Source organism: Mycteria americana, chromosome 2 (genome assembly GCF_035582795.1).
Source record: "Mycteria americana isolate JAX WOST 10 ecotype Jacksonville Zoo and Gardens chromosome 2, USCA_MyAme_1.0, whole genome shotgun sequence".
NCBI lineage: Eukaryota > Metazoa > Chordata > Aves > Ciconiiformes > Ciconiidae > Mycteria > Mycteria americana.
In genome coordinates, this window is record NC_134366.1 from 774,734 (window position 1) to 800,173 (window position 25,440).

At 63.8% G+C, this 25,440-nt stretch overlaps 2 protein-coding genes across 3 annotated transcripts; both read left to right on the forward strand.

Moving 5' to 3' along the window:
• Window positions 1–202: 202 nt before the first annotated feature.
• LOC142405162 (zinc finger protein 783-like) lies at window positions 203–9,303 on the forward strand. 2 transcript variants are annotated; one of them, XM_075492120.1, is made up of 7 exons: window positions 203–366; window positions 611–1,009; window positions 1,695–1,821; window positions 3,548–3,661; window positions 3,905–4,015; window positions 5,066–5,155; window positions 6,241–9,303. In XM_075492120.1, exons 1-7 carry the CDS (start codon window positions 343–345, stop codon window positions 7,158–7,160), a joined length of 1,785 nt encoding a protein of 594 aa, XP_075348235.1. In that variant the 5' UTR covers window positions 203–342; the 3' UTR covers window positions 7,161–9,303. The 2 variants fall into 2 exon arrangements, with proteins under 2 accessions (XP_075348235.1, XP_075348236.1); XM_075492121.1 differs by lacking the exon at window positions 5,066–5,155 and having other exon boundaries at window positions 6,241–9,298.
• A 3,672-nt stretch (window positions 9,304–12,975) lies between these two features.
• On the forward strand, window positions 12,976–21,536 carry LOC142405159 (zinc finger protein 783-like). The gene is made up of 6 exons (XM_075492113.1): window positions 12,976–13,346; window positions 14,189–14,581; window positions 15,868–15,994; window positions 16,807–16,920; window positions 17,971–18,225; window positions 20,223–21,536. The coding sequence occupies exons 1-6, from the start codon at window positions 13,323–13,325 to the stop codon at window positions 21,311–21,313; spliced, it is 2,004 nt and encodes a 667-aa protein (XP_075348228.1). The 5' UTR covers window positions 12,976–13,322; the 3' UTR covers window positions 21,314–21,536.
• Window positions 21,537–25,440: the final 3,904 nt, after the last annotated feature.

Genomic DNA, 25,440 nt, shown 5'->3' on the forward strand with positions numbered 1-25,440 from the left:
GCCCCGCCCCGCTCTACGCCGCCATTGGGCCGCCGCCAGCGGGCGCCGCGCGGATTGGCCGAGCCGCCGCCCAATCAGCGCGGGGCCGGGGGCTGCGGCGGCGGCGGCGGGGGCTGCTCCGGCGCGGTCCCTCCCGCTCCGCCGTCCCCGGTGCTGCGCGGTCCGCCTGCCGCTAGGTGTCGCTGCGGCGCCGCCCGCCGCCGCTCCCAGCGTGCGCCGCGCTCTCGGCATGGCCGCTCTGCCCCGCCGCTGCTGAGGAGGCGCCGGGCCCGCGCCGCCGCCGCCCGCTCCGCTCCGCCGCCGCCCCCGCCGCCGCCGCCGCCCGCCGCGCCCCGCAGGGCCATGGCCGACTGGGCCCCCGCTCAGGTAAGCGCTGCCGCCGCCACCTCCCCCCCCCTCTCTCCCCCCCCCCCCCCCCCCGGCCGCCGCCCCCCGGCCTGGCCCCGTCTCCCCTCCCCCGGCGGCGGCCGGGCCCGAGGTGCCCGCGGCGCCGGCGCGGGCCCGTCCCGTCCCCCACGGAGCCCCCTTCACCCCGCGGCCGCCCGGACGTCGTCCGCGGTGCCGCCCCGCTCGGGCGGTGGAGCCCACGGCCCTGTCTGTGCCCCCGCAGGACCTGGAGTGGGACATGGAGTCCCAGGAGCTGGCCCTGGAGCAGCCCCTGCCCGCCCCCGAGCAGGGCCCCGCCGGGGAGGCCGAGCTGCCGGCCGCCGAGATCTCCCTGACGCTGGTCACCGAGATCCAGGCCGTGGACAGGAAGGTGGACGCCCAGGCCGCCCAGCTGATGAACCTGGAGGGGAGGATGAGGATGGCGGAAACCAAGCTGATCGGCTGCGAGAAGACGGCGGTGGAGTTCGGGAACCAGCTGGAGAGCAAATGGACCGCGCTGGGCACCCTCATCCAGGAGTACGGGCAGCTGCAGAAGAGGCTGGAGAACATGGAGAACCTGCTGAAGAACAGGAACTTCTGGATCCTGCGGCTGCCCCCGGGGGCGAAGGGGGAGGTCCCCAAGGTAACGGTCCTCTGCTCCGTCTTTGAAACGGGGTTGTTCCGCGTGGACTCTGCGCTCGCAGCCCCGTTTCAGGGCAAGCTGCAGTGCCGAGCAGGACACAGCTTCCCTGCGGCGGTGTCTTTCCTTTAGCGCCTGGCGAGAAGCACCAGGGCAGGTCCCTTCGTGTTAATCGCGCACCACTCGTTATATACGCGTGATCCTCGCCAAAACGCGTCGGCCGCTCCGTGCGGGGTCACGGACTCCTTAGTGTGGCTGGAGCCGTGTTTGAGTCATGCGGAATTGCGCGGCTCGGCCCTGCGTGCCTGCCTGGGTTCGGTAACGTGTGCCCAGTTCCTCTTCAGAGGCAGTTGCGGCAGAAACTGCCGTTTGACAGTTACCGTGTCAAAAATGAAGTGGGAAAAGGGCCCGTGTCGGGCGCTGTGCATGAGACGTCGTCCGCAGCACGAGAAAGCTGAGCAGGGGGCGAGGTGCAGGCAGGTGACGAAGGAGGACCCCATCGTGTCCTTTGCAGGCAGGGGTGAGGCTGCCTGAGCCAGGGAGGGGGCCGAGCGAGGCACGTGGGGAGGGGCGGGCGTTGCATGGAACCGTCCTGTGCGGTGCCTGAGGAGTTTGAATGAGAAAACGTCCCCAGGTGTCTTCTTTAACAAGAAGCAAAATGTCTGAGCGTATGATGCTCTAATTGCAGGTTCCCGTGGCGTTCAACGATGCTTCGTTTAACTTCTCTGAGGAGGAGTGGAAGAGCTTGAACGAGTGGCAGAAGGAGCTTTACAGGCATATCATGAAAGGCAACTACGAGGCCGTCATCTCGATGGGTAAAGACGGGCTGGGGTTTGCCCTGAGCCTTCTGATGCGCCCGGTTTTCCCGGGGCCTGGTGGATGGAAGTACCGCTGCGCCTGGCGGGATCGGGGAGGGTGTGCTGGTCGGGCAACGCGTTGTGCCGATTTTCAACAGCAGCTCTGGCGATTAGTTCAGTCCTCACCGGTTCAGTTGAGCGGTGGATGGACATCACGAGCATCGCTGCAGTGACCTGACGGTCTCTGTGGCCGGTAGGAGCCGAGCGAGCACCTGGGTCGTAAGGAGGAGGGGAAGCGAGAGAACCCTCAAGCCGAGTAAAGATGGGGAAGAGGGGAGTTTCTTTGTCACGCAAAGGTCCACAGATCCGCTGCGCTGGGTGCATCAGCCCGCTCGCCGCTTAGGGCAGCAGAGGGGTGCCCTGCCTCTGAGCTTCCTTCCAGCCCCTTCTGTGGGTGACCAGTCCTTCAGCTGCAGAGCCCTTCATAAGGGGGGAGAGCGAGGTTTGTCAGCTGCCTGCCTTGGTGCTCTCTGACCCCAGCCTCAGCCCAGGGAACGTTTCTTGTGCAAGCTGTTGCGGTATCTGCTCCTGTAGTGCCGGGGTAGAGCTGGGGAGAAGCAGCGGGCAAAGGCAGGCTCTGCCTTCTGCTTTCCCTCCGGCAGCTCAGGGCAGCGCGTTCAGGGCTAAACGTGCTCTGCTCGCTCCTTCCAGTCCCGGCTGCGGGGATTCCCTCTGGGGGACACGTTGCCTTCACGAGCACCTACGTGTGTTCTGAGAAATGACTTTGCCTTGGCTGGACGTCTGCGTGCAGTGGGTGGGAGCACAGACGCAGTCCCTGGTAGACAGGCGTCTCCTCCCTGTGCTGAGGCCACTGGCCATCCAACTCTGAGCGATCCAGGCCTTTTGTCCTTTTTTGTCCTTTCTTCCTTTATTTTTTTGGACAGAGGTCTTCTGCAGTCCCTGCGTGCAAGGGAAAAAGGTGAAGGATAAATACTTCCCCCCCGTTCTCCTGTTTAAAAACCAATCTGCGTCCTACGCTAGAGGCGCAGGAATCTAACAGTCCCGCTGAAGGGGATCTGTGGATCTGAGCCTGGAGCTTAGAAAAATGTATCTGTGCTTCATCTGAAGGTTTCCTTTGAGTAATGAGGTTTAGGGGTTTGGCCCTCGTATAAGGCAAACGGATCCACCAGAGCAGCAGTGGAAATGAATACCCAGAGACAGACACTTGTTTGGAAAAGACCTTTTCCGCTCTCCGCCCTAGGAGAGGTTGTGATTGTCCCCTTTCCCCCACCAAAATCCGCGAGCAGCCTGTGACTTGGACGAGTAGGATGGAGCGGTCCTGGCTGGAGGGATCCGCATGGGGAGGGCACTTCCCCTGCTGCCGCTGGCTGACAGCTCTGAGGCTGTCCCCGAGCTGAAGTCCCCATTGTAATGGATCCGCGGACCTTAGCAGAGAGGAGAAGAAAGGAAGCCTGGAGGTAAGCACAGATGCATTTTCTTATTCTCCTCCTCACGCTGCAGGCTGGGAGGTGCTCCTCACCTGAGCAGAGTGTGCTCCTGCAGTCCGCTCATGTTCCCAGGGCCCAGACAAGGTGAGCGGTGCAGATGTGTGAGAGCATCTTCTTAAGCCTCTCTTTCCATTACCCGTCATCCCCAGCAGCGAAGGAAGGTTGGTGGGCGAAGGTTTGAGAGTCTCTCTCCCGCGAGGGCAAAGGAAACGTTCTGATCCTCTTTTTACGTGCAGATGCTGCCATTTCGAAGCCTGACCTCCTGTCACGGATCGAGCAAGGAGAGGATCCCAACGCGGAGGATCAGGATGACTCTGAGGGAGGAGAAACCCCTACAGACCCCAGCACCGGTGAGCCATAAGGTTCCTAAGACCCAGTGGGGAGGTGGGAAGCAGACACGTGGCTGCCACCGCCTGTCTACGCTCTTCCGCTTGCCTCTGCTGTTGAGTTTTGCCAGCTCTGTTCTTGGGTACAGGGGTGACTTTGCTTTCCTAGTCGGCTCTTACGCGCTGTGGCCGTCTCTCCTGAAATCCTCTGTAAAGCAGCTGGGAGGCGTGAGCGTAAACTCCTGTCGTTCTTTCTCTTGTGCACAGAGTTTTCCTTTCCTGGTCCTGATGACAGCTCATGGAGTAAATACGAAGAGACTCTGGCTGAAAGCCATGAGGGCTCTGAAGAAGAGGAAAGCATGGAGGTCCCTAGTACATGTGAGTTTGAAGCACAGAGCTTTGCCGAGCACTGCGCAGAGGGGGAGATAGAGGCGGGCTCAGGCTCTTGGCACTTGCTGGGGATTGCCCGGGGTGAGATCCTGCCTTCGCCGCGGCCTCTGCCAGGCTTGCCTCGAGGGTCAGCGTGGGAGCTGGACGGCAGCCGAGGCAGATGGATAGCACGCGTGCAGAAGAAGCTGCGGTACGTGAGCAGCAGGCTGTGAAAGCGGCTGTGGGCTGGTGAGGGGGTGCAGATCACCTGTACGGTGTCGCATCACACGGCAGGGTAGTGCGTTTGGTCGGCCTTGAAGCGGAGACGAGCAGGAGCACGCGTAGTGCAGGCAAGCTTCGATGGCGTTAGCAACAAAGTTCTTAAAAGTCTTTTCCACGAATACCTACAGTGATATTTTTCCAGCTTTCTCTGTCAGCCAAATGTGAGGCTTCTTGTGGCGCAGCAAAAGGCGTGTCCTTGCCACCGCCCCGTCGCTCCAGGTCCCTGCTCTGAAGCATGGGGACACGTGAGCCGCTTTGGGAAGCGTCCCTTGCTAGGATGTGCTTTTGGCTTCCCGGCCTCATTCTCGGAAGCAGCTCAACTCTTCTGGCTGATGCTTTTCCAGAATTTCAGCCTGGCGCAAGCGAAGTGGCCCGTTTTCAAGCCGCACGTTTAGATGTCTAGCAAAGCGACAAGCAGATGAAGAGCTCTGTGATAGGGAGTGCTGAGCGGTCTTCTCTGGGCACACGAATGCTTGGCACAGCTTTACCTTCTCACACTCTGCAGAAACCTGTGGTTTTTTCAGCCCTCTTCTCCACATCCCCAGATCCTCTGGGCTCTTTTCATCCTCCGTCTGCCAGGATCCTTGGCCGTTGCTTTGAGTTACCACTTATACCATGGGAGATCCTTTGGCCCCAGACACTGTACAAGCCCAGAAGGAAGAGAGTTTTTATTCCCCTTCCCTCAATTTTTTTTTGCCTTTATCCTAAACCACATGTTCTCAAAGACCAGTTCTGCTTCACCTCCTGCTGAGGAACCCACTTTTTCCCTTTGTCTAGTTATATATAGAGGTCTCATCATTGAGAGGTGTGAGCTCTCCCAAGAAGCCTTTATCAATGATCTGGATGAGGGGAGCGAGTGCGCCCTCAGTAAGTTTGCAGACCACACCAAGTTGTGCGGGAGTGTTGATCTGCTGGAGGGGAGGAAGGCTCTGCAGAGGGACCTGGACAGGCTGGATCCATGGGCTGGGGCCAATTGTACGAGGTTCAACAAGGCTCAGTGCCGGGTCCTGCACTTGGGCCACAGCAACCCCATGCAACGCTACAGGCTTGGGGAAGAGTGGCTGGAGAGCTGCCCGGAGGAAAAGGACCTGGGGGTGTTGGTCGACAGCCGCCTGAACATGAGCCAGCAGTGTGCCCAGGTGGCCAAGAAAGCTAAGGGCATCCTGGCTTGTATCAGCAATAGTGTGGCCAGCAGGAGCAGGGCAGTGACCGTGCCCCTGTGCTCGGCACTGGTGAGGCCGCACCTCGAATGCTGTGTTCAGTGTTGGGCCCCTCACCACAAGAGAGACATGGAGGGGCTGGACCGTGTCCAGAGAAGGGCAACGGAGCTGGGGAAGGGTCTGGAGCACAAGGCTGATGGGGAGCGGCTGAGGGACCTGGGGTTGTTCAGCCTGGAGAAAAGGAGGCTGAGGGGAGACCTCATCGCTCTCTACAACTGCCTGAAAGGAGGGGGTAGAGAGGTGGGGTCGGTCTCTTCTCCCAGGTAACAAGTGACAGGACGAGAGGAAATGGCCTCAAGTTGCACCAGGGGAGGTTTAGACTGGATATGAGGAAATTTTACTTCATGGAAGGGTTGTCCAGCACTGGACCAGGCTGCCCAGGGAAGTGGTGGAGTCCCCATCCCTGGAGGGATTTAAAAGCCATGTGGACGTGGTGCTCAGGGACATGGTGTAGTGGTGGGCTTGGCAGCGCTGGGTTAACGGTTGGACTTGATGGTCTTAAGGGTCTTTTCCAACCTCAACGATTCCATGATTCTAAGTCAAAATACTTTGGCTTTGTTTGTATTCCAGTACTGCTTAGGTAGCTCCCAGATGGGACTTGTGACCCCGTAGTGCCAGGCACTGTCCTGAGCGTGCAAAGCAGAGACCGCCTCTGCCCCGAGAGAATTGCGGTCTAAATAATGAGGCAGTTCTTATCTCAAAGAAATGACATGAATGTCTCTGCTCTGCCAGATGAACAGCAGTGTGATGAGGAAGGTCCCGAAAGCCTTGAGCTTCCTAGCTCATTGGCGGGAAAGTGGGAAGAGGTTTTCTCAAGCCCAGAGGAAGAGATAAAGCCAAGCAGCAAGAGCCGGAGCGGATCGACCCCGCAGCAGAGAACCGCAACGGGCAACGGGCTGAGGCGCTCCGCTCGCCGCGGGAGAGACTTGGCCAAGAAGGACGCTCCTGAGGAGGCGGCCGCAGTCGAGGGGCCGTACATCTGCTGCGAGTGCGGGGAGAGCTTCCTGGACAAGCAGCTCTTTGCCACCCATCAGAAAGCGCACGCCAGCGAGGAAGCCTGCACTTCCCTGGAGCAGGGAGAAAGCTTCAGGCAGAAATCCAAAACAACCCCTACGAAAGCCCAAGGGCCCTCCCGCTCCAAACCGTCCAAGCGCCCCGATGGGGAGAAGAGCTCTGGTTTCAAGTACGGCTTTGTCAGGCACCAGGTGAACAACATGGTGGAGAGACCGTACACCTGCTCCCAGTGCAAGGAGAGCTTCAGCCTGGAAGTGAGCCTTATCTTGCACCAGAAGCTCCATACGGGGAAGGGTGACGGGCCGCTGACGTGCACCTACTGCGGGAAGGACTTCCGAGACCTCTCCAAAGCCATCCGCCATCAGCGCATCCACACCGGGGAGAGGCCGTACCAGTGCACCGAGTGCGGGAAGAGCTTCATCCGGCGGGACCACCTGCTCAAGCACTGGCGGGTCCACACCGGGGAGACCCCCTACCAGTGTCCCGTCTGCGGGAAGCACTTCCGCTACAAAGAGTCTCTGAATTGTCACCAGAAAATCCACTCCCGCAACCCCCGGCCCATGGAGGATTCGCAGCACAACCTGGAGTCGGCAACTCAAACCGGCCACTTCTGCGTGAAAAAAGAAACTAAGCAGTAGCGCTGCGGTGGGAGGCCGGGGCAGAAGGGCTCACGGTTACGATAACGGTCTAGCAGGTGGACGTGCAGCATGATGGGAGGTGAACTTGTATCGCAGCTAATCCATGTGGTCATGCTACAAAGCCCGCTTTGTTGAAGCATCAAAGGAATTCCTCTTAAAAACTCTGATCGGACGGCCTAGGCACCTCTTCAACCCCGCGGGGTTACGTGGGACTTCCATAGCGGCGTAGGCCTTGTACTAGTTGTCCCCTACGCAGGTTTGGATTTTGCCTGTAGAGAATAATCCCGAGCGATTCTCTGGGGTCCGTATTTAGCAGGTGTTTCCCCACCTATCTTTGTGCATATTCAGGAGTGACGAGCTTTCGCTTTCTTTTTTCCACTCGTTTCACCGCAAGGCTGGAAGGCGAGGGAGGGAGGGAGGGAAGGAAGGTGCCATTCCCAGGCAACCGGCCGCCCGCTCCCGTTGCGTTGCCGCGCCTCGAACGGCAGCCCCGTGCTGCGAGGCCAGGGCTGGGCTGAAGGGAAGAGAGGCGAGGCAGAGACGTGGTTAGGGGCACGACGCAGGATTTGTCGAAGGCAAAAAAGCGGAGAGGAGAGAGCGGCAAAGAGCAAGGTGAGAAAAAGTAGGTGCAGGAGGAAAGGACGGGCAGGAGAAGGGGCTGAGGACATTGGAGCAGGAGGAGTCGGGAAGGGCAGCGCGTGGAGGCGTGGTCGGGTGACTCGCCCGAGGAGGACACGTCTCTGTTCTTTCGAAGGATGTTACTGGCACCAGTCGGGCTGTAGTTTCCCTCTGGCCCAAGGGAACGGAGCCGCTGGTCCGTCACACGGACTCCTGTCAATGAAGGCGATTTTATTATTATTTTTTAACTGGGTTTGGTCTCACACTCAGGTAAGTCAGACGAGTGAAAGCAACTTCTCCTAACCCCTGTAAAGAGCTGTTTGGTTTTTAGTTAATCTAGACGTAGTATATTATTATTATTATTATTATTATTAATTATTATTATTATTATTATTATTATTATTATTATACTACAAGGAAACGTGTGGCACTATATTTCACAGTTGATCTAAAACACTTAAATGTATGAGATAACTGACCGGAGTTTTTCAAACGTCTGTGTAAATATTGGTTGAGTTCTCGGAGCTAATCGGTGTTGTTCCTGAGGTGGCTGTAGGTGGTGTCTCTTCCGCTGTGTATCGTCAGCTGCTGGTTCGTGATTGTGTTTTGTAATAACTTTTGTAAAGTCTGTCAATACAGTGTTTCCATTCTGAAGCCCGTGTCGGGTGAGTGATCGCAGCCCCGGTCCCCTCGCTGGCCTCTGTGTTTCGTCCTTGCTCGCCCCTCTCCTGCGGTGACGCCTGCAGCCCCCTTGCCCGGCGCCCGGCTGTTATTTATTAGCATTTTCCAGGTAACTTGCAGAACTGGTGAACCGCACGAGCCGAGCGGGCTCTGCTCAAGTCTGTCACTGTCCGCGCTAAGGATCCGGGGAGCCAGATCCGGCAAACGAGGCTGCTCGCCGTGGCTCTGGGGCTGCTGTGGTTGGTGTCCGGCATTTGGGCTTCGTGTTTTTAAGCTTTTTCTCTGCTGCTGCTACAGCTGGAAGCAGAGTTCGGTTTTAGGCAAGAATAATGTCGCAGCTCCGGGAGCTGGCCTGCGCCACGCGCAAATAGGGCTGCAGCAGTGGCTGAGGAGTCGCCGGCCACAGCCAGGCTCTGCTGCAGGGTGGAGCCGGCACAGTCCCATGCCGGGAGAAGCACCGGTGTGTGCGGCTGCGGGGCTGCCCTGCGCCTCGGAGCTGGGATGTCATGGACTGGCCCTCCAGCACTGACTGTGGCCCGCTGCGGTGGGCAAGAAGAGCCCTGGCGTGCTCCGCTGAGGGTCCAGCCGCCGACGCTGCGGGTTCGCCTCTCACCAGACAGGGCAGCCTGGCCCCACGCCGCCCCACGGCATCCCGGTGGAGCTGGAGGGACCTTGGCACGTGGCGCCGGGCTCTCTCGTGCCCGCTGCCCCGTCGGAGCCGCCGAGCCGGGCCGCGCTGGATTTGCATCGCCGCTTCCTCGCTCGCACGTACCCAAGCTCTTTGTACCGGGGCTGCCAATAAACTGTTCGTGCCAGGCCTGGCTCCGCGGGGCAGCGCGCCGTTTTGTCTCGCTGCGCCAGGGCCTCGCGCGTCCCGGGGAACGCGGTGCGGGCTGGTGGGGGGCAGCGGGTGCCCTGTGCTGTCCCAGGAGGGTCCTGCCCTTCCCCAGCAGCGCTGCGCCCGGGTGGGCTGCGCCCCTTCCGCCTTCACCCCCTCCTCTGGCCGTGGGGGCGTGCCGGGGAGGGTCCCCTCGCTCCTGGGGTGTTTGCGGAGGGGAGACTGGCACGGCCCCGGGCCCCCCCGTGCCCCGAGGCTGGCTCTGGCCCGAATGGCACCAGCATCCTGGGCTGCTCCTGGGTCTCTGCACCCAGACCTCAGCTGTCCCCGTGTCCCTTCTTCCACCTTCCCCCTGCTTCCCCCCTCCTCTGGTGCCCTGCGGGCTGGTGGCCACGGCCGCAGCAGGGCCCCAAGCCCTGCCTGGTGGAAGCTCCCGTTTCTCCCGTTCCCCTCCTGGGCGGGTGCTGGGGGAGACGCGTTGCCCCTCCCGGAGCTCCCCAGCCCAGCGTCCCCCAGGCTCTTCCCTGCTGGAGCCCGGCACAGGGGGACGGTCCCCTCTCCCAGCCCTGGCCGCGGTGCAGCCTGGCCTCCCCGGGGGGCAGCCGCCAGAGCCCCCCCCCCCCCCCCCCCCGAGCTCTGACAAGGCCCAAGGGGTTGTTCTGGCTTGGGACCAAATGTGGGGCGCGGACAGGGCAGCCCGTGGGGCCTGTCCGTGGGTCAGAGCCAGGGCAGGGACGTGGCACTCGTGCCTTTGGTCCCTGGCTTTGCTGCCGGGCTGAGACCGGAGGGTGCCGGGGCTCCTCAGCCAGCCCAAACGTGCCGGGTGCTGGCAGAGCCGGAGCGAGTGACCCCGGATGAATCCCCCCGCTCTCTGGAGCAACCGGGCGGGATGGGGCTGCCCCACGCAGGGAGGGGTGCGGGGACAGAGATGCCAGGGGCGGCGAGGAGGGAAAAGGGGCGAGCGCAGGGGACGGCGCGTGGCAGGGGAAAAGCATCGTGCTGGATCGGCAGCCCGAGCGCAGGGCGGCTGCCGCAGCTCCGTGACCCGGCTGGTGCCGGCAGCGAGGCTGAGCGCGGCTCCTGGTACGAGCACACGGGGACACCACGGATATACACATATGTACTTTGATGGCGTATACATGCGCTGTCTGTGTGCGTGTGTGTGTATATATATACCCATATATACGTGGCCGGCAGCACGGGTCACGGACACGCAGCGCTCACATGAACTCAGCACCAGTGGTCACATCCTGATCCCTCTGGCCGATCACGACGCAGATGCACTAGTGGGAAATAAAGAGACACAATAAGTATACGTATATCCCGCCATATGTACAGCGTGGGGCCCTCCGGCAGCCGGGCTCAGGCACTGCCTCTGCCCAGTAGCTGCCCCTGGATCCCAGTCTCCCCAGTTGCACCGGGACATCCGAGCCCCGGTGGCAGTGAGCCCCTGTCCCAAAGCCGCTCCCGGTGTCCCCTCCCGACGGGTGTCACCCCCAGCCAGGGGCTGTGGCTCCCTGGGACAGCCCGGGAGGGGGCCAGGCAGGGGGTCCCTGGTTGGGTCCCCGCCTGCTGTCGCTCCCCTGTGTGGGTGGGGACGGGTGTTGAACCCCCCAAGCCCCAAGTATGGGTGCTGGTGGGCAGCCCGTGCCCCCCATTCCGGCATCGCTGCAGTGACGGGATGCGGCCCCGTCCCGTCCCCCTCGTCCCCTCCCTTTTTCCGCAATCCAAAGGGTTTCCTGCCCTTCCCCGTGTTCCATGTCACCGACTTCCCCCCATTGTCACCCCGTGCCGGGGGTCCCCACGGCCGGAACCAGGAGCGAGGCCGTGTGCCGGGGGGCTGCTGCCACGCGGGGGACGCTGCCGGGGCTGTGTGCAGGTACGCGGCTGCAGCGGGGCGGGAGGGGACAGGATGGGGTGGGGCAGGACAGGGTGGGATGGGATGGGATGGGATGGGATGGGGAGGGGATGGGGATGGGAATGGGATGGGATGGGATGGGATGGGATGGGGATGGGGATGGGGATGGGATGGGATAGGATGGGATGGGATGGGATGGGGATGGGATGGGATGGGGTGGGACGGGGATGGGATGGGATAGGATGGGATGGGATGGGGATGGGGATGGGATGGGATAGGATGGGATGGGATGGGATGGGGATGGGATGGGATGGGGTGGGACGGGGATGGGATGGGATAGGATGGGATGGGAGGGGATGGGATGGGATGGGATGGGATGGGGACGGGATGGGTGGGATGGGCTGGGCTGGAACTGGATGAGACAGATGGGAGGGGATGGGACGGGACAGGAGGGGGTGGGGTGGGACGGGACAGAACGGGACGGGAGGGATGAGACAGGATGGGGTGGGATGGGACCGGACAGGAGGGGACAGCAGGGGACAGCAGGGACAGGACGGGAGGGTCGGGAGGGGCAGCCCCGCCCCCCCGGAGCCCCGACAGCCGCCGGTGCGGGCGGGAGCCGCGGAGGGGGGGACTCGTCCCGGGCGGGGCGGCGGTTGCCATGGCGACGCCGCCCTCCGGCCGCCATTTCACGGGCCCGCGGGGCGCGAGGCCGCAGGGCGGGGGGGGGGGGGGGGAGGAGACCGCGGGGGGGGAGCGAGGGGGCGGGGGGGGCCGCCAGGGGGCGCCCGCGCCAGCCCCGCCCCCGCCCATGGCGGCGCCCGACGGTGCGGGCCGGGCCGGGCCGGGCCGGGGGGAGCCGCCCCCGGGGCCCCCCCGCCCCCCCCCCCCAGGGACCCCAGTCCTGTCAGGGCCCCTGGGCTCCCCTGGCCCCCCCGGGTCGCACCGGTCTCCCCCCAGTTCCTGCCCAGTTCCCTCCAGTCTCGCCCACTTCCCCCTGAGTCCCCCAGTCAGCCCAGTCCCCGCTGCCCTGCGTTACCCCCAGTTCCCCCAGGGCCTTCCCAGTTACCCCTCACCCCCCACCCCATTTTCCTCAGCCCCTCCTCAGTCCCCCCCAGGTCCCCCGCCAGTCACCCCCAGTCCTTCCCCAGTCACCCCCAGTCCTTCCCCAGTCACTCCCAGTCCTCCCCGTCGGCCCAGTTACCCCCGGAACAGCCCCAGTTCCCCCCGGTCACCCGCAGCCCCTCCCCAGCTCCCCCAGTCTCTCCCCAGTCCTTCCTGTCAGCCCAGTTACCTCTGGGGCTGCCCCAGTTACTCCCAGGCCCTCCCCAGTTACCCCCCGCCCCTTCCCAGTTGCTGCCAGCACCTCCCCAGTTGCCCCCAGTCCTTCCCCGGTTCCCCCAGCCCCTCCAGCTCCCCCCAGCCCCTCTCCAGCTCCCCCCAGTCCCTTCCCAGTACCCCCCAGTCCCTCCCCAGTCCTCCCCAGTCCCCCCAGCCCCTCCCCGTTCCCTCAGCCCCCGCTCAACCCTTCCTCCGTCCCCCCCCCCCAGTTCCTCCCAGTCCCCCCCCCCGGGTCCCCGTTCCTCTCGCAGCCCCGCCCCGCGCGGGGGGCACCACGGGCCCGATCCCGGGCCACCCCCCGCCCCTCCCTGGGCCGCCCCGGTCCGTTCCCCGCGGCGGGGGGGCGGCGGCGGGGCCGGGCGGGGCCGGCGGGGGGGCCCCGACGGTGCGCGGCGGCGGCGGCGCGGTGATGCCGTCGGTGCGGCAGGGGGCGCTGCGGTGGCGGCGGGCGCCCCGCTCCGCCCCGCCCGGCGCGGCCCCCGGCGCGGCCCGCGCGGCGGCGGCGGCCCGCCCGCCCCCTGCCGGCTCGGCGGGGCAGCGGCGGGGCCGGAGCGCCCAGCGCGGAGCGGCGGAGCCGGGACCCGGAGCCGCGCTCGGTCTCTCGCCGCCGCCCCCCCCCCCCCTCCCCTCCCCCGGCCGGGTCGGGCCGGGCCGCGCCCCGCCCCGCCGCGCCGCCCCGCCGCGCCCCCGCCCCGCCGCCGCCCCGCCGCGCCGCGCCGCCCCGGGCCCAGCCCGATGCCCGGCGGCGGGCGGAGGTGAAGGAGCGAGCGGGCGCTGGATCCTCCCGGCCGCGGCCCCCGGGGCCCCGGGCAGGGAACAAAGGGCCATGGCCGAGGGGGCTCCCGCTCAGGTAAGGGCGCCCGCCGCGCCCCGCCCGCCCGCCGCGGGTCGCGGCCCGGCCCGCCGCCGCTCGCCCGGCGCCCGCGGGCCGCACGTCGGGGCGGGCCGCGCCGTCGGGGCCGCGGCGGGAGGCGGCGGGGCGGCCGGCGGGGCGGGAGGCCGGCGGGGGCTGTCAGCGCGCGGGGCCGCGGCCGCCCCCCCGGGGGGACGGGCAGGGACGGGCAGGGCCGGCGGCGGCGCGGGCAGCCCCGGGGGGGCGGCGCGCCCGGGCCGGGCCGGGCCGGGCCTCCGCGGCCGGCGGCGCCCGAGCTGCCGTCGGGGGCCGGGCCTGCCGGTTCCGCTGCCCGCCCCCCCCCACCCCCGCCCCGGCGGCCGGGCCCTGCGGGTCGGGGAGCGCCCCCCCGCCGCCCCCGTGACGGACCCGCCGCCCTCCCGGGGACAGGCCGCCCGCCCCCCCCCCCCAACCCCCCCCCCCCCCGTGTCACCGCCCGGTCCCCATGGCGACGGGGCGGCCTTGCCCTGACAGCGCCCGCCAGCCCCCCGGGGTGTTCCCTCGCCGTGCCCATGGCAACGGGGCTCGGCCGTCCCCTGTCACCCCCCCCTCAGTGTCACCTCCCGGCCCCGCGGTGGCGGGGCACCCCCCCGCCCCCCCCCGCGGCGGGTCCTGCCCGTCCCGTGGGACCCGCACGGGCCGCCGCCGTAAGCAGCTTAGCGGGGTCAGCGCCCTGCGGGGACGCGGGGACGTCCCCGCCGCCCTGGGGAGCGCTGGGCTCTGCCGCCGCCCCCCCCGGGGGTCCCCATCGCCCTGGGGGCGTCCCCCCCGCCGTGACCCCCGCACCCCTCTGTCCTCAGGCGCCGGAGCCGGTGCTGCAGCCGCGCTGCCCCTCGCCCCTCCGGCCGCCGGCCGGCCCCGAGCGCACCTCGGAGCGGGAGACGCAGACGGCCGAGCTGTCCCTGACGGTGGTGGCGGCCGTGCAGGCGGTGGAGAGGAAGGTGGACTCCCACTCCACCCGCCTGCTCGACCTGGAGGGTCGGACGGGGATGGCGGAGAAGAAGCTGATCGACTGCGAGAAGACGGCGGCGGAGCTGGGGAACCAGCTGGAGAGCAAGTGCGCGGCGCTGGGCACCCTCATCCAGGAGTACGGGCTGCTCCAGCGGCGCCTGGAGAACATGGAGAACCTGCTGAAGAACAGGAACTTCTGGATCCTGCGGCTGCCCCCCGGCAGGAAGGGGGAAGTCCCCAAGGTAACGGTGTCCTGGGGTGCGGGAGCCCGGGTCTGCGCCCGAAACGCTCCCAAAACGCTCATCGAGGGCAGGGCCGGGGGGGAGATGCGGTGGGTGAGCGGGGACAGCCCTGGCGCAGGTGAGTCGCTCGCCGTCGGGACCCGAGAGAGCAGAGCTGCCCCTCGCAGCTTCCCCGCATCTCCCCCCGCTGGGACCCACATGCGGTGGGAGATGCGCCCGAGGGGAATGTCCCCCATACTCAGGCCGGAGGTTTCAGTTCTGCTTCACGGCGCTGTGCAGCCTGGGAGCGATTTAATCTTTTTTTTTTTTTTTTTCCCAACCACCGTTTGAGAGAAACCCTGCAGATTTGGTGGTTCTGGTTTTTTACCCACCATTTCTTTTACCACCTTGGTGCTGCGGTGGGCATCTCCTGGACTGGGGAAGGAGCAAGCGGGAGCTGCTGCTGCCGGGAAGGGGGAACCTCTGGGATTCGAGGGGAAGGTGGACGGGCTCCCTGTGCTCACACTTGCGCTTAGCCGAGCATCAGAAGGAGCCCACCATCAACACGCAGTTCCTACTTCCATTTCACAACCCTCTCGCTAAAAAAGTTTGCAGATGGGACCGTGTGAGACGCGGCGAAGCGAACGTCGCCGCTTCGCTGGAGAGAGCGGAGGGGGTCTGGAGGAGGGGGGTTCACAGCCTGCCACCCCATTAGCGCAGTCGGGGAGCAGAAGCTGAACGCAGCCTGGCTCGCGCATCCTGAATTTATCCTTAGAAATTATTACTCGGCAAACAGGCTTGAAAGCTGCAGTCTGCTCCCGGCCAATTTGCACACAATAACTAACGATAACTGGGAGCCCTTCAGGCCCGGGTAGAGTTTTCCCTCGAGTTCTGGGGTAATTGAATCTGGGGTTTTACGTCAGCTCATCAATAGAGATGAGGTCCAGCCGTAGTGCCCGATTTTTATCTCCTTCGTGTTCCTTCCAGGCGGGCGCAAGCCCGGTCTCCTCTGGAGAGTCGTCCCTGCCAGTGCGGGGACCGAGAGGAGGAGGTCGGTGTGGTTTGGGGAAATCACTCTCTGGGTTCATCACCGGGAACCGGCCGTTTGGCTGAGACCTTTAATCTCATAGAAATACATGTCCAGGAGTTGTTTTAAAAATAAAAACCAACTCATTGATGGCCGTGAAGTAGCTGAAGCCTAGCCATGTCCGAGCGGGAGCGAGCTGCCGCTGCCAGCGGCCGGAGATAACACGCTGGGCTCCTGGGGAGCGAGGCGGCCGCCTGAACCCGTGCTCTTGTGGTTGCAGGTGCCGGTGACGTTTGACGACGTGTCCGTCTATTTCAACAACAAGGAATGGGAGAAGCTGGAGGAGTGGCAGAAGGAGCTGTACAAGAACGTGATGAAGGGGAACTATGAGTCGCTGATATCCCTGGGTAAATATGGGGTGTCCTCGCCCTGGGGAGAGGCAGGTTCTCTGGGGCTCCTGGCTGCCCGCAGGCTTGGGCATCTTCTGAGTCCTCCTCGGAGATCCCCTTGGATCCCCTTGAGATGCAAATGTCCCATTTTACACGGAGACTTAAAAACACAGGAGGATGTTTCTAGTCCGGGTAAGGGCATCCCTCCGGCAGTGTCCGGGTTTGTCCCTGGCTCGGGGCGTGGTGCTGTCCTGGCTGGGTGGGCTGGTGGGCTGGAGACCTCCTGAAGCTCCTTCCAGCCAAGTTACTCAGTGAAAAACCAGCACCTTCCCCGTGGCTGTTGGAAGGGCTTCCCTTCATCTTCTGGGTCAGCAGTGGGCACCAGCCCATGCACCCCTTTAGGAGGAAACTTTTGCAGAGTGAAAAGTTGTCTGATGCGGTCTTAGCTACGCTCCTTTGGGGCATTTCCTACTGAAGCTGCAGGAGAAATTCTGGCTCTGTTGGGGCCGGAGGTGAAACGCTTTTGGCTTCAGGAGAGCCAGGAGTTTGCCTGAGAAGTTCTAAAACACTGCCAGAAAAACCTACGGGTTGGGTTTCTGCTTGAAGGTAGTTCCTCTGTGTGTGGCACCTCAGCCTCTGCCTCTGTGAATCTCTTCTGCCCATCCAGGGAGCCTGGCCTGCCTGCAGCACCAGGCTCTTCTGCCTGCAGACCCTCTGTGGATGTTCCTGAGTGTCTTCACGTGTCCCCCCGGGCGCTGGGGAGAGGTGGAAGCCGATATCAGGATTCCCTGTGCAGTAATCCCTCCCTCCATCCCTCTGTCTCTCAACAGACTATGCAATTTCCAAACCTGGTGTTTTGTCTCAGATCGAGCAAGGAGAGGAATCGCGGGTCAGGAGTGAGCAGGACTTGGAGGAGAGCGAGATCATTACCGATGCCACCGCAGGTGAGACGGCAGCTTAGCGGGAGGGGAGCCGTAGGTTGCGTTCAGAGGAGCTGAACCCCGAGGCTAAAGCAAGTGTTGCTGCGAGCCATGCCCGAGGAGGTTATCAGGGGGAGCCTTAGCTACGAGCAGGAAAGCTTTGGCTATGAGAGATTTGATGTCCAGGTATGGCTCAACATCTAAACCAGGGCAAGCGGAGCCCGGAGAGTTGGGCACTAGGAGCCGTCAGCATCTGCAACCAGACCAGGTCCTCGAGGAGCCCACGTGCCCGGCAAGAAAGGAGAATCGGGTCCCATTGGGAAAACCCATCCACCTGAGGGAGCCGTAGCCTTCCCGGAAAATCCTCCCCGTGCTCCCGGTTGTATGGATGGTGCCTGGGTTTAACCTTGGATGGTGCCTGGGTTTAACTTGGTTTAACCATCCCCCCGGGGCAGGGAAGCCTGCTCCCATCCTGCGCCCAGGGACCTGGGGTGCTGAGGGCTTTCTCCAAGCGCAGGGCTGGGCTGCGAGCAGGGCACCAGGGACCCCGAGTCCTGCAGTGACTCCCACTCTGAGATAAGGGGGGCTGATAAGGACATAAGGAGGTGCCCTAGAAGAGATGGTGTCAGCTCCGCTGCTTCTGGCTTCAGGCTGTGGATGTGGGGTCGCTCCGACCCCCTGCCCGTGCTCTTGGTCACGAGGATCTTGAAGTTAAATCGAGGCCAACGGGAAGAGAAAAATCATCTGCTGCCCACAGGGAGCTGCCGGCCCAGCGCTGCGGCCTGGGAATGTGGGGTGGCAGAGGGATGCTGAGCTGCAGGCGCTGAGCCCCCGGGCCGGGCAGAGGGAGTCCCCTGTGCCTGCGGAGGATGCCAGGCGAGAGGCAGGAGCGTGGCAGGGACGGTTGAAGGGCAGGGGCTGAAGGGAGAGCAGAAGGGCCCGAGCAAACGAAAGCCCTCTGCAGGATCAGCAGCCGGGGCCGGCCCGTGGGGAGCCGGTGGGGATTGTTTGCGAGTGGTTTCTTCGTCCTGGCTCCCGGGAATGATGGCGGGCGGGAATCTCTCTTTGCTGCAGCTGGTATAAGGGTTGTGATCAAAACGGAGGAGCTCCTTCCTGAAGACAGTCCCGAAAACCCTGAGCTGCACGGGATGTCGGGGCAGTCGGAGGGGAGCTTCCAGAGTCCGGATGAGGAGGCAGCCTGCGAGAGCCCCTACGGCTCCGTCTCCCCTCCGAGGGACCTCCCAGGAACCAGCCTGGGTGACTCGTCCGAATACGTAGCTGACTTCAATGAGATCCAGAGAGTCATCGTGCACCACGGGAGCTGCACAGGTGAGATGCTCGGCACGTGGCCCCACAGCATGTGCCGTGTCGGGGGGCTGGAGGCCCAGGAGCGGCTTGTGGTGGGTCAGGCAAAGGTGGGGAAAGGGTTGGATGAAAGAGAAGGGTTAAATCCCCCCAGAACCAGCACCAGAAGGAAAGTTTCTGGCTGCAGCAACCTCAAGAGCAACTGCGGTGAGACCTCAGGCCGGGAGGAGGAGGCAGCACGCACGTGGTGGACATCAGAGCGTGGTCTCTGAGGGCACCTGACCTGCTCCAGAGCGGAGCGAGCAGTGGCTCAGTTCTCCACGGGTGGGAAAAGCCCTTCTTACACACAGAGACTAAGGGAAGCCGTGTCCCAGGCCGCGTTTTCTGAGAGCTCCAGTGAGCCCCTGCTGCCAAAATCCCACCGTTGCAGAGGGCAGGATGTCGGTTGAGGACTCCTGGCCTGGTGGTAGTCGTGCAGAGGAATGGTGTGAGCTGCTCAGGCGCTTACACACCAGACTCTGCTGGAGGAACGTGCGGGGTCCTGCACGTCGCCAGCATGGGGGTCACTCAGGGCAGGTCTGGAGGATGGGGCCAAGGGTGGCCGGAGGTCCATGGCATGTGAGCTGCTGAGAGGGAAGGGTGCAGTGAGGTTAGTAGAGAGACGAGAAGATGGCACCGGGTGCTTCATGTGTAGAAGTCCACCGGCTGGGCGGCAGATACGGTCCAGGTCCTACAGATGTGCTTCGAGGGCGAGAGATGGGAAAGCGCACAGCTGGGCTGTCGGGAACGGTGGGTTTCCTGCCTTCTGACGGCTTTGCAATGGTGTAACGCAGACCAAGAAAGATAGAGTTGGGCTCTTGAGGTCCTCCTCAACTCCGCCTCGTGGATCCCGTGGTCTCCTCACAGTTTTCTAAAGGAAACCAGTTAAGCCACCAGTGGGGCTGGAGCCGATCCTTGTCCAAGAGCTCGCGCCTCCGCTGACGTGGGGCCCCGGCTGGTGGGGCTGAGCGGGAGCTGCGGCAACGCTCTGACCGGGCTGTGGGTGCCGGCATCCGGTGCTCGAGCAGCGATAGCCCTGGGATCCACGTAGGGGACGCTCCTTGCTGCGAGGAGGTGGGAAGGAGGACCTGGGAATGTGGGGCTTCCCCGCTGACCCCTCCGTCGGAGGGGAGAGGGCTGTGGCTTTGATACGTACTGCGCCTGTCGGTTGCCTCTTCTTGGGAAAGCGTGGCTGCTCTTCCTAGAAAAGTACATAGGCCTGGCTCAAAGTCCAGCGTGGGGTGACGTGCGAGGGATCCACCACGGGCCTTTCCTCAGGGCGCGCTGGCTGCGCGCGTCCCCGATAGAGCCGGTCTCACCAAACAAAAACACCAGGTCACCTCCGGCGTCAGTGACGCAAGGGGGGAGCCTGATGCGCGGCCGTCCACCGCTGTTTGCCTCTGGGAAGGAGGGGGGTCTGTCCCCGCGCCCCATCACAGTGAGGCCGAAGGAAGGGGACAGTCCCAGGCTGGGCATGTCGTCTCGGGAGCGGAGCTGGAGGCCGGCAGCCCCGCGCTGTGCCATTCCGTCGAGCAGTGCCATGCCGGGCGTGGGGAGCGTTGTTGTAGCCCAGCAAAACGGCAGCAGATGGAGCTGCTCTGAAATCGCTCCGCCACCCGAGTCCTTGCAAACCGACGGTGCTTTTATTCCCCCCCGTCTCGCAGCATCATGAAATCGCAAAACCTTTTGGCAGGCAGGTCTCGCCGCGCCCTCCAAAGGAACCTGTCCAGGAGGCGGTTTGTCTGTCCTCCCTGTCGGGGGGTGCACAGGCTCGCCTTGCCACTGCGAGGGGACGTGCCCCGTCCCAGGGCGCAGGGCTCCAGGCTGGAGCCAGCTCGCATCGGGCGGTTGAGCAGAGCGGGCAGGCAGGTGCAAACAGCTGCAGAAGCCCACGCAGATGTTTCTGTACCAACCCCCAGGTGCGTAAAAGGCCACCCCGTCCCACTCGATGACCCTTACGCTGTTCCGGTTTTTTCCCGCAGAGGACGGGATCGTTATCAAGACGGAGGAGGAGGAGGAGGATGACCCCGACACCCTGGAGCCGTGCGCCATGTTCTCGGGCAGGACCGAGCCGCCGGCGTTCCCCAGCCACGAGGCCGGGCTGGGCTGCGAGGCGCAGTGCAGCTCCAAAACGCAGCCCAGGAGCCTGGCGGCCGCCCGCGTGGGGAAGACCCCCGCCTGCGAGAGGGACTCCGGGGAGATGAAGCCGGCCATCGCCCAGCAGCGGAACCGGACGAGGGAGAGACCCTACATCTGCCCCGAGTGCGGGAAGAGCTTCATGCTCAAGATCAACTTCATGATCCACCAGCGCAACCACCTCAAGGAAGGGCCCTACGAGTGCCACGACTGCGACCTCAGCTTCCGCAACAAGCAGCAGTTCCTGCTGCACCAGCGCAGCCACACGCGCCGGGGCGTGGGGGTCCCCCGGCGCCCCGAGCACGGCCTCAAGCCCCAGCCACGGCCCCCGCCCCCGGGGAAGCCCTACAAGTGCTCCGAGTGCGAGAGCAGCTTCAGCCACAAGTCGAGCCTCAGCAAACACCAGATCACCCACGTCGGGGAGCGGCCCTTCACCTGCGGCGAGTGCCGGAGGAGCTTCCGCTTGCAGATCAGCCTCATCATGCACCAGAGGATCCACGCCGGCAAGAGCGAGATGGCCTTCCTCTGCCCCCAGTGCGGGAAGAACTTCACCCGGCCCTCCCACCTCCTGCGGCACCAGCGGACTCACACCGGCGAGCGGCCCTACCAGTGCAGCCAGTGCGAGAAGACCTTCAGCGAGAAGTCCAAGCTCACCAACCATTACCGCATCCACACCCGGGAGCGCCCGCACGCCTGCGCCGTCTGTGGGAAAGGTTTCATCCGCAAGCACCATCTCCTGGAGCACCAGCGCATCCACACGGGCGAGCGGCCCTACCACTGCACCGAGTGCGGCAAGAACTTCACCCAGAAGCATCACCTCCTGGAGCACCAGCGGGCGCACACCGGCGAGCGGCCCTACCCCTGCACCGAGTGCACCAAGTGCTTCCGCTACAAGCAGTCCCTCAAGTACCACCTGAGGACGCACATGGGAGAGTGAGGGGCTGCCGACGGCTTCCTCTCCCTCCCCTCCCTCCCTCTCTCCATCCCTCCATCCCTCCTCCTCCTCCTCCTCCTCCTCCTCCGCTCATCTCTCCCACCCTCCCTCCATCCCTCCCCCCCCCAGCTCAGGGCATGGACATCAAGGAAGCTTTGTGTGGTAGCGCCGCTGGTCTGGTGGAGACGGCTAGGCTGATTGGAAATAAATTAATTAATTAAAGCAAGCAACGCGCGGCAAAATTAAAAGATTATATATATATAAAATTAACAGAAGCAGCTGATTTAGGGGGAATCCTCACCATCAGAAAAAAGCAAACAAACCAACAACAAAAGAAACCTGTACAGGGTGTTTTGCCGGAGTAGGACTCTTAACTGCTTTTTAAATCTACTGTTTGGTTTTTTAATAAATGTGGAGGAACTTTTTATTTGATAAGCAAACTTAGGATCGCCAAGATTTTTTTTTTTTTTTTTTTTTTAAAATGCTCTGTAGGCTGATTCTGGCACAGTCACTTTTGTCCAGGAGCTCTGCAGAGGCGCTGCCTCGTCCCAGCTTTCCGGGCTGGACGCGACAGCCGCTCAGCAGCGCATGGCGACAAGGAGCTCCCGGCCAGGGGGAGGTGAGTAATAAATAGATCCAGATGACGAGGAAGTTCTCCATGTGTCTAGATTGGAAGCGCTGATAGGTGCCTGTCCGGCTCTCGGGGCTGTGATGCACTCATGAATTATACAATAGAATAAAATACTAGTTGCAGTAAAAGAACCTTTTTCTGGTAGGACCCCATCAGCAAGTCTCCTCCAAACACTCATTTCTAGCGCTTAATCCTTCCACAGTGGCAGACGCCTCTCCGGTGAGCGGCGACCCCGGGCGCCCGGCCCTCCCGCCGCTACGAGAGCTGCACCGAAGGCATCACCGGCCGTCGTGAAACGCGGGAGCGGTTTGTAGACGCGGGTCTTGCCGCGGGGTGCTGTGGGGTCATGATGTACCTGTGCACAAGACCTTGATGTGTTTAACTGCTCTTCTGCTCTCTTTGAAACGCACTGCGGCGAGCGGGCTGCCCTCGCCCTTGCCGGTGGCATCGACCGCGCACTCCCCAGCGGCAGGAGCAGTGGAGTCCTGCCCCAGATGGAGGAGCAGGTCCCGGGCTGGCTCCGAGAAAAGCCCCGGCCCGCTCGGGGCTGCCTGTGGGAGACCTCCCGGCTCCCAGGCAGCCGCTGCCGGGGTCCCTTGCCATGCGGCTGTGGCTGTAGTCGTGGTGGGTGGGACACGGGTCAGTCTCCTTGCTGTTGGTTTGAGCTCCCGTCTCCAGCGGCTCGGTTCTCCGCGGTCCCGGCTCGTCCTCCTCGCAGCTCCCGTAGTTGGGCTGTGGCTGGGTGACATGCACCCGAAGGACCAGGCCGTGGCCGGAGCGGTGATGCCAGCTTCCCGGTGCACACCGGGCTCCTGGCCGATGGGTGCCGTGGGGAAGGCGGCGTGAGATCTCATGTTGGACAGTGGCATCAATAAACAGAGCGATGATGGGATAAGTTGTCGGGACCTGTTAATGCCTTTGCAGAACCAAACTCCTCGCTGCAGGACTTTCCGTGTGTATGAACCCCTCCTAAATTTGTAATTTACAGCCTCTCCCGTGCTAGAAAGCACGCGGAGCTGCTGAGAGCTGCCGGCCGGTCACTGCTGCGGAGAGAAGCGTTTCAGGGCTGCCAGGGCAGGTTCCAGCCGAGGTTCCTCTGTTCCTGCTGCTGGGGTGGTGCTTGAAACTCCTTGGGAGCAGTTTGGGGTTTCAGGTTGCGGCGTGCAGTCTGACGTGGCTTAAATGTGCTGCAGTGGGGCTGATGTCCCGGGAGGGAGGTGCTGGTGCGGGACAAGAGGGTCTGGCTGCAGCCCCCAGCCCGGCTGGCTGCCCCGTACCCTTCGGCAGCCTCCCCGCATCCCCCTCATCAGGACTAAATGCAATTAGGGGGAATAAAGAAATTAAAAGCAGAACCGACTCTGGTTCTCAGCAGCTCGTGTTCATCGGGCTGGCAGTGCCACGGATGTGGCACTGTCCTTTTTTCTTCCTAAAAATGGATGGATTCAGCTTTTTTTTTGCAAAGCAGCCACTTAAGTGTCCGTACTAGTGAAGGGGGCCTGGCTGCCCCTCGGCAGCGCTGGGACCTGCACGGGGAGCCTTGGGGACAGGCAGCCCCTTCCTCGCCCCAGCGTGGCCGGGCTGGCAGTGCCCGCGCTCTGCTCGGTGCTGCTGGGCCCCGCGCAGCGGCTGCTCTCCCACTCGTGCCGCTCCTCACCGGCCACGTCGGTCGCTGGACGCTGTCAGGATTTAACAACGTCCAGGTGACCTTCAGCGGCTCGAATGTCAACAGCCCGTCTGCAGCCGCAGCTCCCACGCCGCAGGAGGGGACAGGACGCAGCCGTGGTGGCTCCCGATGGGCGCCGAGCTCAGGGTGGCAGCGGCACTAAAAAACCGCAGAGGTGACGGTGCTGCAGGGCACAAATCTGAGGGCAGCGCATGCCGTGAGCAGCCTCGCCACCCCCCGAGTTGTCTGCAGGTTATCGGCACCCTCCACTTAATTGCAGGCGGGTTCATTCGGGGAGTGCTGAATGCCGCACAGCTAAAACACCGCTCAACTGTGGGGGTTAATGGCACCGTCCCGCAGCAGGACCAGCTCTTCAAGGGCTCACGTCCCCGCAGGTTTGGCCCCGTCACGCTCGCCCAGCCCTCCCTGGCCCAGGGTGCCAGGAGAGCTGGATGCGGCTGCACCCAGAAGGCAGCAGCCCTGGGGACAGGGGACGAGCGGGAGCCACCGCCGTCCCCACTTGGGTGGGGGGTGGGCAGTGTACCCCCCCAGCAGCACCCCAGCGCCGCCCGCACCGCGGCTCAGAGGCTCTGGCCAAGCGGGGAAACCAGGCTGTCACCCCGGGATGCTGCAACGACAGCGAGCAGGGGGCTGAAAGCATCGCGCCGACCCCACCGCAGCCACCGGGACGGAGTCTGGGGACCTGCTGTGGCGGGGAAGCGGGCAGCGGGGTGGCAGGGGCTTTTGACAGGGCACAGCCCACGGCAGGGCAGTACCCACCCGGGGAGGGAGGGTTATCCGACGGCTTTATTGCCAGGGACAGCCCAGCCGCCAGCAGCACAACAGGGATGCGCGGTGCCCCCAAAAACGCTGGGGTCGCTCCTTGGGGCCCGGCTGGCAGCACACCGGGGTGGCGGAGGAGCAGAGCCGACGGCTGCACACGGGGGCCTGATTTTGGGCACCCACCGCCCACGGGGGCTGAGCCCACCGGCAGCAGCACAGAGGGGACGGGCCCCTGCAGCCTGTAGAGACACGCAGGGTGGCTCGGGGGGCTACCGGGGGGCCTCTTCTCTTCCTGAAGCACCGCTGCGGCCCTCCGGGTGTTTTGGGGTCGGGGCGAGAGCAAAGGAGACATCGGGAGAGCTGCCAGCGGCTGTGGGGTGCAGGGATGGAAGCCGGAGCCCCCCTGCCCCAGGGCGGTTGCTCGGTTTGGGGGGGATTTCACGCATGCAGGAAGGGGCTGGCAGCACGCAGCGAGGCAGCCGGCCCCGGGAAAGTGGCTCACGGACGGGATTACGCTCGGCTCCCACATGTCACAGCTGCCGCGCTGACACAATCCCTTAAACTGCATTAACCCCCAAACCCGGCGGGTGGGAAGCGGCTCCTGCAAGCGTGAGGCCTCGGGAAGGATCCTGCTCCGCACCTCCAACCCGCCCACGATGGCCTGAGCCGGGGCGAAGCTCCCCGGCACGTTTTGGGTTATAAATAATTAAATTTACTTAAGCAGCCAGAGCATCCGAGGTGGCTGGCAGCACCATGCCGAAGCGTGCTGGCTTGCAGCCCTCGGGCGCCCAGGAGGGCTCCGACTGCTCCGGGGAACTGCAGCGTCCCTTTTTTAAAACAATTTATAAAGCAGAGAGGGTGAAAACCCAGCGGCAGGCTCCAGGCTGGGTGTCCCACAGGGTTCGAGGGGCCTCCCCGTCCGGGAGCTGCTGGGCAGCGGTGCTGGAGGGCACAGGCTGGCGGCAGGGTCTGGGAGCAGGGACCGTCTCCCCACCCCGCTGCACGCCATGGCGTGCTCTGGCTCTTGCACCAACGCCCCGGCGCGGGCTGGGA

Coding starts and splice junctions, on each gene's coding strand:
- LOC142405162 (XM_075492120.1), top strand. CDS start 343: ATGGCCGACTGGGCCCCCGCTCAG. Junction 4,016..5,065: donor CATGGAGGTCCCTAGTACAT/GTGAGTTTGAAG, acceptor CCCTTTGTCTAG/TTATATATAGAGGTCTCATC. Junction 5,156..6,240: donor GGGGAGCGAGTGCGCCCTCA/GTAAGTTTGCAG, acceptor CTGCTCTGCCAG/ATGAACAGCAGTGTGATGAG.
- LOC142405159 (XM_075492113.1), top strand. CDS start 13,323: ATGGCCGAGGGGGCTCCCGCTCAG. Junction 16,921..17,970: donor CATTACCGATGCCACCGCAG/GTGAGACGGCAG, acceptor TCTTTGCTGCAG/CTGGTATAAGGGTTGTGATC. Junction 18,226..20,222: donor GCACCACGGGAGCTGCACAG/GTGAGATGCTCG, acceptor TTTTTCCCGCAG/AGGACGGGATCGTTATCAAG.